The sequence below is a fragment of the Bufo gargarizans genome, chromosome 4 (genome assembly GCF_014858855.1).
Source record: "Bufo gargarizans isolate SCDJY-AF-19 chromosome 4, ASM1485885v1, whole genome shotgun sequence".
NCBI classification, from domain to species: domain Eukaryota; kingdom Metazoa; phylum Chordata; class Amphibia; order Anura; family Bufonidae; genus Bufo; species Bufo gargarizans.
The window spans coordinates 408762211-408777238 of record NC_058083.1 but is presented as its reverse complement, the minus strand read 5'-3'; the positions used below and the strand labels follow the sequence as shown (position 1 = coordinate 408777238).

General features: G+C 43.6%; 1 protein-coding gene across 1 annotated transcript in view; it reads right to left on the bottom strand.

Moving 5' to 3' along the window:
- CCDC170 (coiled-coil domain containing 170) overlaps positions 1 to 15028 on the bottom strand; it is an 85663-nt gene that overhangs the window by 21101 nt on the left and 49534 nt on the right. Inside the window, exons 9-11 of the mRNA XM_044292390.1 lie at positions 8769 to 8969; positions 8023 to 8196; positions 6608 to 6850 (exon numbers count right to left, since the gene is read on the bottom strand). Of these exons, the coding sequence (XP_044148325.1) occupies positions 6608 to 6850; positions 8023 to 8196; positions 8769 to 8969 (618 nt within the window). The remainder of the gene's footprint in view (positions 1 to 6607; positions 6851 to 8022; positions 8197 to 8768; positions 8970 to 15028) is intronic.

Sequence of the window (15028 nt, the reverse complement as noted above, 5' to 3'; positions counted from 1 at the left end):
GTGCCTGTCATCAGCCCCCGTATGTGCCTGTCATCAGCCCCCGTATGTGCCTGTCATCAGCCCCCGTATGTGCCCGTCATCAGCCCCCATATGTCCCCGTCATCAGCCCCCATATGTCCCCGTCATCAGCCCCCATATATCCCCGTCATCAGCCCTCATATGTGCCCGTCATCAGCCCCCATATTGTGCCCGTCATCAGCCCCCATATATGCCCCCATTGCCTGATAGCATCCCCCATGCCACAGAAAACTTAAAATAAAATAAACACTTACCTCTCCTGCTCCTGGACGCCGCCACTCCTCACCGCCCGCACTCGGTCTTCCTCCTCCTCCGTCTGCTGTGCTGTGAACTGGCGCGCACAGCGTGAGGTCACAGCGCGCCAGTTCACACTATGCGCAGCCTTCACAGCCGACAGCTGAGGACCAGGAAGCGGTGAGTACAGAGCCTTCACCGCTTCCCGGGCCTCCGGTGCTCATTAGTATTCACCCTATAAGAAGCAGGGGCAAAGTGCGTCTTATGGGGCGAAAAATATGGCACATAAACAATATATATCTCTTAACAGTGTGTAAATTATCAATTGTAATCACGGTCTCTCTTTTGGTTCCTATTGAGGAGCTCACGCTACTTTTGGAACCTTTGTTAATATGTAGCGGTCTTATAAAGATAAATTGTCACCAAGTATCATATTCCTCTATCATGTATCGTTTTGTATTGATGCAATATAATCTTGTTGCCACTTTGTTTTACTTTTCCATATGTAGCATACTTCCTACACACTTGGGCCAGATACAATATTTATCTTGCTTAGGCTACTTTCACACCTGCGTTTAGGTGCGGATCCGTCTGGTATCTGCACAGACGGATCCGCACCTATAATGCAAACGCTTGTATCTGTTCAGAACGGATCCGTTTTGTTAGTTTTTTGCTCATGATAATGCAAACGGATCCGTTTTGACTTACATTGAAAGTCAATGGGAGGCGGATCCGTTTTCAATTGCACATATTGTGTCAGTAAAAACGGATCTGTCCCCATTGACTTACATTGTAAGTAAGGACGGATCCGTTTGGCTCAGTTTCCTCAGACGGACATCAAAACTCTGCAAAGATGGAAATTATAAGTGGTCCGCAGGTACTGAAAGGAACATAAGGACCCACTGTCTAGAATAGGTGCTAAAGCATTTACCGGTGTCACTGATGACATGCAAGCTGGCTGCATGCTCTTTGTGTACTGGCTGTGGGTGTTCCCATGTATGCTGGTTCTGCAATGCGTGATGGCTGCGGCCTTGTGTGTGAACATGGCCTGAGTATGGATGCATTTGTGTTGATATCACTGTTCAGTTCTGTCACTCCTTGTTTTTGTGTAGGCTGCCTGCCTGTAACTTCGTACTGACTACAGTTATCCTGTGTATGCTGGTTGTCGTTTGGGGCGTGCTGGCAGCAGCATTCTGTGACTGTTGTGAACTGACACTTGTGATTGTATGTTTTATGCTTCTTGTTACTCCTGGTTCTGGTGGGGTTAACTTTCCCTGGTTTGGGCCTGGGTTTGGCTTATCAGGTGATCTTAATTGCAGCTATTTTTATCTGTGAACTTTGGGGCTTGTGGTCAGTCTGTCTTGTGCCTTGCTGGGTGTAGCCCCTTGCTGCTGTCCCAGGGGGTTTAGCCATCTGCCTTTCTGTGTGGTGTTGTCTGGTAAAGCATTGTTGTTGCTGTATCCTTGTCTATGCCTTGCCTGATCTTCTGTACCTATTCTGTGTCTTGATCCTGTCTGTTTCATGTATTGCCTGTGTGGGGACTGGCTCTGGTAGACAGGATTAGCGGACGCAGTATAGAGCCAACAAAAAGTTCTTTGGATCAAACAGTTCAGTGTTTTATTCACACTTTAGGCAAGTGACAAAACAAGCAGTCATATTCAAACAAAAAGTCACATTCCGGTGTTGGTGGTTATTCACACCATGCGGCAATTCTGCCTCAAAGAATCCTTGCTGATAGCAGCACCAACCTGTTTTCACGCCAAACAGGTAGCAAGCCTTCATCTAGACACAAGGCTCCCAGATCCCAACACAGAGACATGGCTTCTGAGCCCAGCTGCCTATTTAACCTCATAAGGACAAAGGGCGTACAGGTATGCCCTTATGTCCTGGTACTTAAGGACACAGGGCATACCTGTACGCCCTGTGTATTTCCGATCACAGACACGCAGTAGGCGGTGACCGGAAGAAGGTGCTTGCTGACCCCTCTGTATCGGCAATCACAGCGTATTAACTCCTTATTTGCCGCTACCGCGGCATAGAAGGGGTTTGTGTTTGAGGGAGCGCATCAAGTCCCCACGCTGCTGTGGCGGGGACTCGATGTCTCAGAAGGCAGCTCAATGCCGTGCAGAGGCTGCCCACTGCCTTGCACGGCATCGGGACCTGCTTTTTATGGGAGCCGAGGAGATCCAGCCTCAGGCTGGGTCTCCTAGGCAACCTGTTGGTGTACTACTCACTGTAGTACACGAACAGGCAATGCATTACAATAGAAATGTATTGTAATGCATTGCAGAGGGGATCAGACCCCCAAAAGTGAACATCAGTAATAAAATGATAGAAAAAAAGTTAAAAAATTTTTTTTTTTAAATAAAATTTATAAAGTAATAAAATTTATAAAGTAAAAAAAGAAATAAAAAGCGCCCCTTTCCCCGTATTTTATAATAAAAAACTAAAAAACAAACAAAAAAAACACACATATTAGGTATCGCCACGTCCTTAATGACCGGCTCTATAAATATATCACATGATCCACCCTGTCCGATAAATACCATTAAAAAATAAAAACGGTGTAAAAAAAAGCAATTTTTGTGACCTTACATTTATAATGTAAAAACGCAGTGGCAGTATTGCTATTTTCCCCCATCTCCCTCCCAGAAAGAGTTAATAAAAGTTAATCAGAAAGTTATGTGTACCCCAAAATGCTGCCATTAAAAACTACAACTTGTCCCGTAAAAAACAAGCCCTCATAAAGCTATATAGACGAAAAAATAAAAAAGTTATAGCTCTTATAACGAGACCATGAAAAAAGGAAGAAAAACGCTTGGTCATAAAGGCCCAAACAGGCTTGGTCACTAAGGGGTTAAAGTTATTCACACGTAAAGTGACACTGGTCAGATTAGCAAAAAATTGCCTGGTCCTTAAGGTGAAATATGGCCGTGTCCTTAAGGGGTTAAAGATAGCCAAGTGCTGCCAAAACCTGGACCGGCACTTAAACTCCAGTCCGGTATTAGACCTCAACAGGCTGTATATCAGCCCAGCAGCACATGCTGGGAGGAAAATACCTGTTTTCCTAGACGAAACCTCTCACTGTGTCACACCTGGCAGTGCTCCACTGCTACTGATCCTGCATGTTTCATGTACAGTCAGGTCCATAAATATTGGGACATCGACGCAATCCTCACATTTTTGGCTCTATACATCACCACAATGGATTTGAAATGAAATGAACTAGATGTTCTTTAACTGCAGACTGACAGCTTTAATTTGAGGGTACGTACATCCAAATCAGGTGAACGGTGTAGGAATTACAACAGTTTGCATATGTGCCTCCCGCTTGTTAAGGGATCAAAAGTAATGGGACATAATAATAATAATAGATCAAACTTTCAATTTTTAATACTTGGTTGCAAATCCTTTGCAGTCAATTACAGCCTGAAGTCTGTAACGCATAGACATCACCAGACGCTGGGTTTCATCCCTGGTGATGCTCTGCCAGGCCTCTACTGCAACTGTCTTCAGTTCCTGCTTGTTCTTGGGGTATTTTCCCTTCAGTTTTGTCTTCAGCAAGTGAAATGCATGCTCAATCGGATTCAGGCCAGGTGATTGACTTGGCCATTGCATAACATTTCACTTCTTTCCCTTAAAAAACTCTTTGGTTGCTTTTGCAGTATGTTTTGGGTCATTGTCCATCTGCACTGGGAAGCGCCGTCCAATGAGTTCTGAAGCATTTGGCTGAATATGAGCAGATAATATTGCCCGAAACACTTCAGAATTCATCCTGCTGCTTTTGTCAGCAGTCACATCATCAATAAATACAAGAGAACCAGTTCCATTAGCAGCCATACATGTCCACGCCACAACACTACCACCACCATGCTTCACTGATGAGGTGGTATGCTTAGGATCATGAGCAGTTTCTTTCCTTCTCCATACTCTTCTCTTCCCATCACTCTGGTACAAGTTGATCCTGGTCTCACCTGTCCATAGGATATTGTTCCAGAACTGTGAAGGCTTTTTTTAGATGTCATTTGGCAAACTCTTATCTGGCCTTCCTGTTTTTGAGGGTCACCAATGCTTTACATCTTGTGGTGAACCCTCTATATTCACTCTGGTGAAGTCTTCTCTTGATTGTTGACTTTGACACACATACACCTACCTCCTGGTAGATTCTTGATCTGGCCAACTGCTGTGAATGGTGTTTTCTTCACCAGGGAAAGAATTCTTCAGTCATCCACCACAGTTGTTTTCCGTGGTCTTCCGGGTCTTTTGGTGTTGCTGAGCTCACCGGTGCATTCCTTCTTTTAAAAAATGTTCCAAACAGTTGTTTTGTCCACGCCTAATATTTTTGCTATCTCTCTGATGGGTATGTTGTGTTTTTTCAGCCTAATGATGGCTTGCTTCACTGATAGTGACAGCTCTTTGGATCTCATCTTGATAGTTGACAGCAACAGATTCCAAATGCAAATAGCACACTTGAAATGAACTCTGGACCTTTTATCTGCTCATTGTAATTGGGATAATGACGGAATAACACACACCTGGCCATGGAACACCTGAGAAGCCAATTGTCCCATTACTTTTGGCCCCTCAACAAGTGGGAGGCACATATGCAAACTGTTGTAATTCCTACACCGTTCACCTGATTTGGATGTACATACCCTCAAATTAAAGCTGACAGTCTGCAGTTAAAGCACATCGTGTTCATTTAATTTCAAATCCATTGTGGTGGTGTACAGAGCCAAAAATGTTAGAATTTTGTCGATGTCCCAATATTTATGGACCTGACTGTATAGTCTGGCAGTGCTCAACTGCTTCTGATCCTGTTTGTTTCATGTATAGTCTGGCAGTGCTCAACTGCTTCTGTTCCTGTCTGTTTCATGTATAGTCTGGCAGTGCTCCATTGCTTCTGATCCTGTCTGTTTCATGTACAGCCTGGCAGTGCTCAACTGCTTCTGAGCCGGTCTGCTTCATGTATAGCCTGGCAGTGCTCCACTGCTTCTGGTCCTGTCTGTTTCATGTATAGCTCGGCAGTGCTCCACTGCTTCTGATCCTGTCTGTTTCATGTATAGCCTGGCTGTGCTTTCTGCTTCTGTTCCTGTCCTGTGCTTGTCCTGCCTTCACGAGAGGGCTCCTGGATTCTCTAGAGGAAGTACATCTAATCTGTGTGCAGCTCTGCCTGTGACCGCCATGCTTCCATTCTGCATGGGGTCCAGGCATCTGCTTGTGTGCTGGTTGCCATTTGTCTTATCTGATCCATATCCCAAGTTTGTTTAGGTTCCAGTCCTTCTTTTATTTGTGTGTACCGCTGGTGATTTTACCAGTGTGGTTCTTTTCTGGTAGCAGCCAAGTGTTTCTGAAGGTGCGACCAGTGAGCCCTCGCCAAGTTCATCCCTACCACTAGGGGCTCTGTGAAAAACGGGTCTCACTGGCTCTTTGCATCTTCGTTTGCTTCTAGTCTACCGGTGTACTTGGTTCAGTGGTAGTGCTACCACTATTGCTTAACTTGCTTGTCCTGCACTACTGTTGTGTTCCTATATTACATGTGTAATAAAGTATTCCGTAGGCTTCCTGGTCTGTAACCTGCATGTGCCATGTTTGTGAGGCGTTCCTGTGGTCTGCCTAGTCCTCTGGAACTTGACAAACTGTTACAGTATGTAATGTGATATTTCAGGTTTTGTTTGCAGCACTATTTTTTCATACTTGTGTGAATTACAACTCACAAATTGGGGAGACTAATAAAAATGCACAGAATTCTATTTTTGACACTTTTTTGACTTGTCCAACAAAGGGTGTGGTTTCCTAGGAAAGGCATCTGGCTTAAGATAACAATATGTTAAAATAATTAGACACAATTTTGGCGCAAAATTCTAGTGTAACTAAGTAATCTAATTGGTAGTTTATACTTACACTAGATAGTCTAAAGGTGTACTATCTATGTTTGCTCTGTCTACAAGTTAATACAAACAGAAAGGCATGTTGTACAAAACAGGAAGCATTATCTTACTGTGTGCCCCAGTGGCCAGATGGACAAAGTTTAGAATTTATGAGGATGGCAGACTTCTATGACAGATTCCCTTAAAGGGCTACTTTTGATATGTCATAGACACATATGAAAAGTTTTAATAGATGGAGGTCTGATTGCTGATACATAGAACGAGGCGAGAGAAGCGCTCACACAGTGTGCTCTCTCTCTCTGAGCTGCAGGAGATAGAAGCGAGGAGAGAGAGCACATTATGAGATTGATTCTCTCTCCTCATTCTAGTGAAATATCAATAAACCCTTAAAATCTATGCTATTTAAAAAAAAAATGAGGAAGAGCCCTGGTTTGAATAATTTCTAAATGGTATGTTACACTTGCCTTAAACTCATTGGCATCTGAAAGTCTGGATTTCAGCTCTGTGACAGATTCTTGAGCTGCACTTAGTTCCTTCTGCAGTCTCTCCACCTTCTTCTGCAGCCTCCTCACAGTCAGGTTAGCCTCATCTCTCTCCACTGCCAGAGCTGTGCGCACTTGTTTTTCCTCTTCAAGCTGGGCGATTTTTTTCCTCAAAAGCTCCATATGTAGCTCTTTGCTATCAAACTTTTCTTTTTGTGCTTTTAACTATATTCAAATATAATAAAACTTATTTATTATCTACAAGAAAAAAAATTATGATTCCCAAAAAGAGTGCTTCATGCTACATTTATAAATACACAAATAAACCTGTCAACAGTTCTATTCTCATAAGACTGTCTTGCAAAGTGGAGAACAGAAGAAACTTTCAAGTATAAATGGAATGTTCATTGTTTAGGTGAGCTTAAAGGGGTTATCCAAGAATAACAGACCTTCCACAGTGGAGATCATATTTACCTGGTCCCCGCCGCCAGGTTCGGTGTTTGACGCTCTCGTGTTTGATGCCCGGGGGGCGACCACCAAACCACGCCATCTATGATGGGTTGGCTACTATGGGAGGACTGTCTTACTCTAGGATAACCCCTTTAAACATTCCATTTGGGAATCTGATGTTGGGAGCTTCAGTAGGGAGGTGAGTTTGGTTTGGGAAGATATAAAATTTCCAGTAGTGTTACAGAACTTGAACCCACCCACCTAGTCGTATTTGAAATGTGAAACCATTCTTCCATTTTTAGTTGAGTTTACCCGTTCAGTGGGTATATGGTTACACATTCTAACCATAGTAAATAGTGTCTGTATGCCAGCAAATAAAGGGGTTGTCTCACAATCGCTATTTATTTTCAAAATTTTCAAAGTGGACAAATCAACATATAATACAAATTTACAACACTTGAATGAGTTTTCTTTTTTGAAGAATTACTCACTCTGACCTATTTGCTTCCAAATTCCCAGGACTTAGTCCAACTGAGCATCTCTGAGGTGTGCTAGGAAAATAAGTCCAATCTATAAAGGTCCCAACTTGCAAATTACAGGGGTTTTCTGAGGCCAACATACTGATGACCTATCCATAGTATAGGTCGTCAATATGAGATCAGTGTGGTCCGACACCCAGAACCCCCACTGACCAGCTGTTAGCGGCATCCACAGGTTATGGAAGTAAACAGTATATAGAGCTGAAGCACCACTGCTTCATACACTGAGTAGTGGTCATTCTCAAGTACTGCATCTGAAGCGCCTATTCAAATAAATAGGTGCTGAAAACATTCCTAATAGGTGTGTGTCACCGATAAATCTATCAATCTATAATGTACTGATATAATTAACCTAAGTACATCATTCACATAATACTCCCTTGTAAAGAAAACTATGCTGAATTGTACCTTTCTTTGCAAACTGTGTGCAAGAGTCTTATTCCCAATGACAGCTTCGGATTCTAATTTGACCAACTGATCTGCCCGGGCAAGTATGGCATCTAGACGCATGTCAAAGCCTACATCAGCAGTTATTCTTTCCAACTTCATCTTATCAGACAGCTGTTCCAGGAACTTCATGTACTGCAGGAGGTAGAAAAGTGAAAAATGTCAAAATGATCTAGTGATAACTTATTTTATGAATATGAAAACCAGTAGACGGCCATCATATTATACACCATTGATTCAAATATATTTGATGAAAGAAATTGTCAGCACATGATATAATAATAAAGGAAAGATATTACATAATCTACACCAATGGCAATCTAACAACTCAAGTAAAATGTGACACACAACGGTCTTCGTGTAGCCCTGGGCCTTGGAGCCTCTAACTCTTCCCACAATACCCCTGCAAAAAAGATAGGTACATGGCACCACTGACTGCAGCCTCTGTTAGTGGGTCTGTAGTTTTTTGGGGGTTTATATGACTTACAATATTTGGGAACCACTGGTAAACAGTATGGCAAATGATATTGTTTAGGCTCACTCATATGATCCTGTGATATGATTTTCCACCAACCTCTCTGTGAAAGACTGGCTACACTTTGTTGATGGATCCAGGCAAAGCTGTGGGTTATTTGTTATGTCTGAGGCTGCCCTTTGTTAGCTTCCAATTCTTTTTTTTAACAGTGTCAATTTTAATATCATCTTACCTTCTGTTTCTCATAACTTAGATTGTCCCGCATGACATCTCCAGAAACGAGTTCCCCTTCAGCAAATTTCAGCCGAGCCCACAGGTCTTCAAGTTGCTGCTCAGCTTTCCTAGCTCTAAGCAGTGCTTCCTGGTGCAGATCTGACTGGTTCTGTAGCTGCTCATTCAGTTGGCACACTTTTTTTTCCAGTTGAGTTACCATCTACAAGATAAATGGAAAAAATGCCAACCATTAATACACGTTACACCGTTTATGCACAGTGTAAAACTAGTAGAAGATGTCAATGCTGAGGGGGGCAAAAGCTTTGAGCACCCATCATAAATACTACTAAATATCCCTAATAGCACCTGAGTTTGGCTAGTAAATAAATCAGGAACTTGGAATTAGGCACATTAGCCACATTAGCCCAGATTTACTAATCCTAAAGATGGCATAAGCTTAATGCCCTAATAGAACGTATTATTTCTGAGCCAATTATCGGGAACGAGGGGGTCATATGAATTGGCCTGTATAATCAAGCAGCCGATGATTGAGCACTTCTTTGTTGGCTGGTGGCCATCTTTCATCTGGATGCATTCAGTTTTATTGTCCAGTGTAATCAGGCCTGTCAAACGAGTACTGATGGATGTGTTATTATTCATTGGCACTCGGACTGCTAAACATCGGGCAGTGTAATAGGGCCCTTAGACAGGCTGCCTACATCAAATTTATCACAGTGGCCTAGGCTGGATGATAAATCTGGTGCAGGGATAGACACTTTTCTCTGATTCTGTACCAACTATTGGTTGGCTTACTTTAAGACAGATTTTTAAGCCAGAATTGTGTTGCCCCTTACCCAAGAAGCTCCACCCACATTCCACTAAATGTGCCCCCTTATTGAGCATATCAGAAAAAGCACAGAAACCCTAGATGCACCAAATTGCGCGACTACAACAGAGTTTTGGTGCAGAAATATTAGTAAATCTGGCCCAATATACTTGTTGCCAACATTGCCAATTTGCTGGATCTCTCATAATCTCTCGTTATAAACAACTACTATATTCGAATGTGGCTTCCAAGCATAAACAGGCTGGAGACCTCTGCCTTGTCAACAAGACCTATACCATACACACATATGCTGCTGTAGAGTTGACTGGGTGAGGCGACATTAGCAAATTAAATCCCCAGTTTTAAGGCTCTATTCACATCTCATTTGTGCCTAGCATACATCATATTTCTCAATGCAGATCTCCAACAGAAGGTTTAAAGCAACTCGATGCACTGCGCAATCATATACAGTGAGAAAAAAGATGCCGTCTAATACTGACCTGGTGTACACCAAAGGGACACTCAATTGAATCCTATCAATGTGTTTGACACATGCACCGCATGCTTTCCTAGCACAAGTAGTGTTAGAACTACAAGTAGTGTTCCAACTCAATGCCAATGCTCCCTGACGGTCACTTCCTATGATGTTTTATGACCATGTAGTTACTTACCTGCCTCCAGTACTGTTAGAGCATTCTTATGATCCAGTACTACAGCTATGATCCTACTTTGCCAATGTTGCATAAATAATTTAATCTCACCTTCGAACGACCAGGCTTGTTTTGGCCTTAAACCTTTCATGGCTTGTTTTGGGCCTTCATGACCAGAGCAGAATGTCACCTTTTGGAATGATTACGGTAATTCTATAGTTGATTTTGTTTCTTTGTTTTTTAACTGCCGGACACACTGGGCTTTCTTAGTATATAAAACTGGAGTAGAACTTATTTAATTTAGATATTATTCAGGAACTAATAGTTTTATGCTATTTTTTAACATAAGTTGTTCTATAAATAATATTTACCCAAACACCGATCCTATAATTCTCTCATGCATAATACAAGTCAAATATTTGTATTTAGTGTAGCTTCTGTACATGGACGATAATCATCTATGTACAGAAATGTTTTGTAAAAGGGACATACGTCGCACTTGTGTTTTGTTTGTTTTTGGGGGGGTGCTTTTTTATTTTTACTTTTATTTTTTTCACATCTCTTTTTTTTATCATTTTATGACATTTTACTGTATTAAGTAATTAATGATAATTTTTTTATACTATAAGGGCCACCAGTGATCTGTATACATATACATGCAGGAAAGACACAGATCGCGTGTTCACTACATGCCTCCAAACCCCTTCTGAAAAGGGAATCCCTGTGATGGCATCAAAGAGTTAGGCCTCCTGCACACAACCTATGTGTTTTGCAGTCTGCAAATCCGCAAAATATTGATTCGGCCTGTGTGCACCCCATAATTGGGACCCACTGTAAAAAAGCCTATTCCTGGGACAGCCTGATGTTTCCGATCTGCATGTGGGAACACACGGTAGTGCCATTAAACACATATTGGGACATTTATCAAAACTGGTGCTAAGGAAAGTTGTCTTGGCTACCCATAGTAAATAATCAGATTAATGCTTTCATTTTCATTTTCAAATGAAGCCCTGAAAAATGAAAGGTGAACTATGATTGGTTGCTATGGGCAACTAAGCCAGTTTACCTCAGTACTGGTTTTAATAAATGTCTCCCATTATGTAAATGACCAAACTGCCAACAAAGGGACCATACAAATAGTCATTTTGAGGTACATACTTTTTATTTATTTTTTATTTTTATTTCATTTTGTGGGAATTGAGGTAGGTGGCAAAAATTGCAATTCTGTCCTCCGCAGCACTAGAGGACTAGAAGTTGCAACAGAACAATCTGATCGCTGGCACTATGCAATGCAATAGTTACACTGACAACTCACCTATCAAATTCTAATAGGCTTCTGAATGCAACAGACCCGGAGGCTTTTGACAGGGTTCTGGCTGCCATGGCAACCATGGGGACCCTGCAACTGTGTCATGGGGGGCCCGAAGGAGAAGAGAGGGAGCTCGCTATAGACTGCAGCATCTAAGGGGTAAAACTGCTGGGATTAGGGGCTAGCTCCAATCTTGGCCATTGCAGCAGGTGTCAGCTGTATGTTATACTGTAGCTGACAATCGCTGCTGATGGCAGCAGCTCAATTCCTGAGCTGGCACCCTTTTTATGCCAAAAATGTACAGAATAGTGTGGAACCAAGCCACTTGCCATGCCATACATTTACCACACGGTGTGGGAAGGGATTAATGGAAAATAAAAGGGTTTGTGTTTTTTTTACTTATAAACATTTAATTTAACGTCTATACTGCTGTGTATTATGTCAGTCATTGTGAAATGGACAGGAACCCCAGTGGATCCTGCCCTCAGAGCTATTTTTATGCCTTAGATGCAGTGGCAACCCATTGCAACCCCTCAATCGTACTGCTGGAGGCCAATGGGATGACAGAGGGAGCCCTCTCCTTTGTTTAACCACTCAGGCGATGTTCACATGACAGTTTAGTTTTCCATTCCTCTGATCCATCAGAAGAACAGTATATTAAAAAAAAAAGATGCTTTATTTTGAGCATTTCTTGTGCTCATTTTGCATGTGTTTTTGTCAGTTCCATTATAGATCCGTTATGTTAGACAGGAGAAAAAGTTCTGTGTGAGGAATGTCAAAATAAAGGATCCATTTCTTTTTTGTTCTTCTAACGAAGAAGAAAGGAGAACTAAAAGGTGATATGAAAATGGCCTTAGATGCTGTGATAGTTATTGACCATGGCAGTTAAATGGCCAGTAGTAGTAGTAGAGGAAGCCTGTATGTCAGACACAGCTGGGTTCTCTTGATGTTGATACAGACATAGCTGTTCTGCATGCACTAACCCACATGATATATATATGACACTCCTTTACATTAAAGGTTTAACTAAAATAGTGATATTGTTTAACCACCTCCGGACCGCCTAACGCACATGTGCGTTCCGGAGGTGGCAGGCTGGCGCACAGTCACGCATATATGCGTCATCTCGCGAGACGCGAGATTTCCTGTGAACGTGCGCACACAGGCGCGCGCGCTCACAGGAACGGAAGGTAAGCGAGTGGATCTCCAGCATGCCAGCGGCGATCGTTCGCTGGCAGGCTGGAGATCCGAATTTTTTAACACCTAACAGGTATATTAGACGCTGTTTTCATAACAGCGTCTAATATACCTCCTACCTGGTCCTCTGGTGGTCCCTTTTGTTAGGATCGACCACCAGAGGACTCAGGTAGGTCAGTACAGTCGCACCAAACACCACACTAAACTACACTACACCCCCCCCCCCGTCACTTATTAACCCCTTATAAACCCCTGATCACCCATGATCACCCCATATAAACTCCCTGATCACCCCCCTGTCATTGATCACCGCCCGTTCATTGATCACCCACCTGTCAGGCTCCGTTCAGACGTCCGTATGATTTTTACGGATCCACGGATACATGGATCGGATCCGCAAAAAGCATACGGACGTCTGAATGGAGCCTTACAGGGGGGTGATCAATGACAGGCGGGTGATCACCCATATACACTCCCTGATCACCCCCTGTCATTGATCACCCCCCTGTCATTGATTACTCCCCTGTCATTGATCACTCCCCTGTAAGGCTCCATTCAGACGTCCGCATGATTTTTACGGATCCATGGATACATGGATCGGATCCGCAAAACACATGCGGACGTCTGAATGGAGCCTTACAGGGGGGGTGATCAGTGACAGGGGGGTGATCACCCTGATTACCCTGATCACCCCCTGTCATTGATAACCCCCCTGTAAGGCTCCATTCAGACGTCCGCATGCGTTCTGTGGATCAGATACATGTATCCATGGATCCGTAAAAAATCATGCGGATATCTGAATGGAGCCTTACAGGGGGGGTGATCAGTGACAGGGGGTGATCAGGGTAATCAGGGTGATCACCCCCCTGTCATTGATAACCCCCCCTGTAAGGCTCCATTCAGACGTCCGCATGTGTTTTGCGGATCCGATCCATGTATCCGTGGATCCGTAAAAATCATGCGGACGTCTGAATGGAGCCTTACAGGGGGGGTGATCAGTGACAGGGGGGTGATCACCCTGATTACCCTGATCACCCCCTGTCATTGATAACCCCCCTGTAAGGCTCCATTCAGACGTCCGCATGCGTTCTGTGGATCCGATACATGTATCCATGGATCCGTAAAAAATCATGCGGATGTCTGAATGGAGCCTTACAGGGGGGGTGATCAGTGACAGGGGGGTGATCACCCTGATTACCCTGATCACCCCCTGTCATTGATAACCCCCCTGTAAGGCTCCATTCAGACGTCCGCATGCGTTCTGTGGATCCGATACATGTATCCATGGATCCGTAAAAAATCATGCGGATGTCTGAATGGAGCCTTACAGGGAAGGTGATCAGTGACAGGGGGGTGATCACCCTGATTACCCTGATCACCCCCTGTCATTGATAACCCCCCTGTAAGGCTCCATTCAGACGTCCGCATGCGTTCTGTGGATCCGATACATGTATCCATGGATCCGTAAAAAATCATGCGGATGTCTGAATGGAGCCTTACAGGGGGGGTGATCAGTGACAGGGGGGTGATCACCCTGATTACCCTGATCACCCCCTGTCATTGATAACCCCCCTGTAAGGCTCCATTCAGACGTCCGCATGCGTTCTGTGGATCCGATCCATGTATCCATGGATCCGTAAAAAATCATGCGGATGTCTGAATGGAGCCTTACAGGGGGGGTGATCAGTGACAGGGGGGTGATCACCCTGATTACCCTGATCACCCCCTGTCATTGATAACCCCCCTGTAAGGCTCCATTCAGACGTCCGCATGCGTTCTGTGGATCCGATACATGTATCCATGGATCCGTAAAAAATCATGCGGATGTCTGAATGGAGCCTTACAGGGGCGGTGATCAGTGACAGGGGGGTGATCACCCTGATTACCCTGATCACCCCCTGTCATTGATAACCCCCCTGTAAAGCTCCATTCAGACGTCCGCATGCGTTCTGTGGATCCGATACATGTATCCATGGATCCGTAAAAAATCATGCGGATGTCTGAATGGAGCCTTACAGGGGGGGTGATCAATGACAGGGGGTGATCAGGGAGTCTATATGGGTGATCACCCCCCTGTCATTGATAACCCCCCTGTCATTGATCACCCCCCCCCCCCCCCCGGTAAGGCTCCATTCAGACATTTTTTTGGGCACAAGTTAGCGGAAATTTTTTGTTTGTTTTTGTTTTTGTTTTTTCTTACTAAGTCTCATATTCCACTAACTTGTGTCAAAAAATAAAATCTCACATGGACGCACCATACCCCTCACGGAATCCAAATGCGTAAACATTTTTAGACA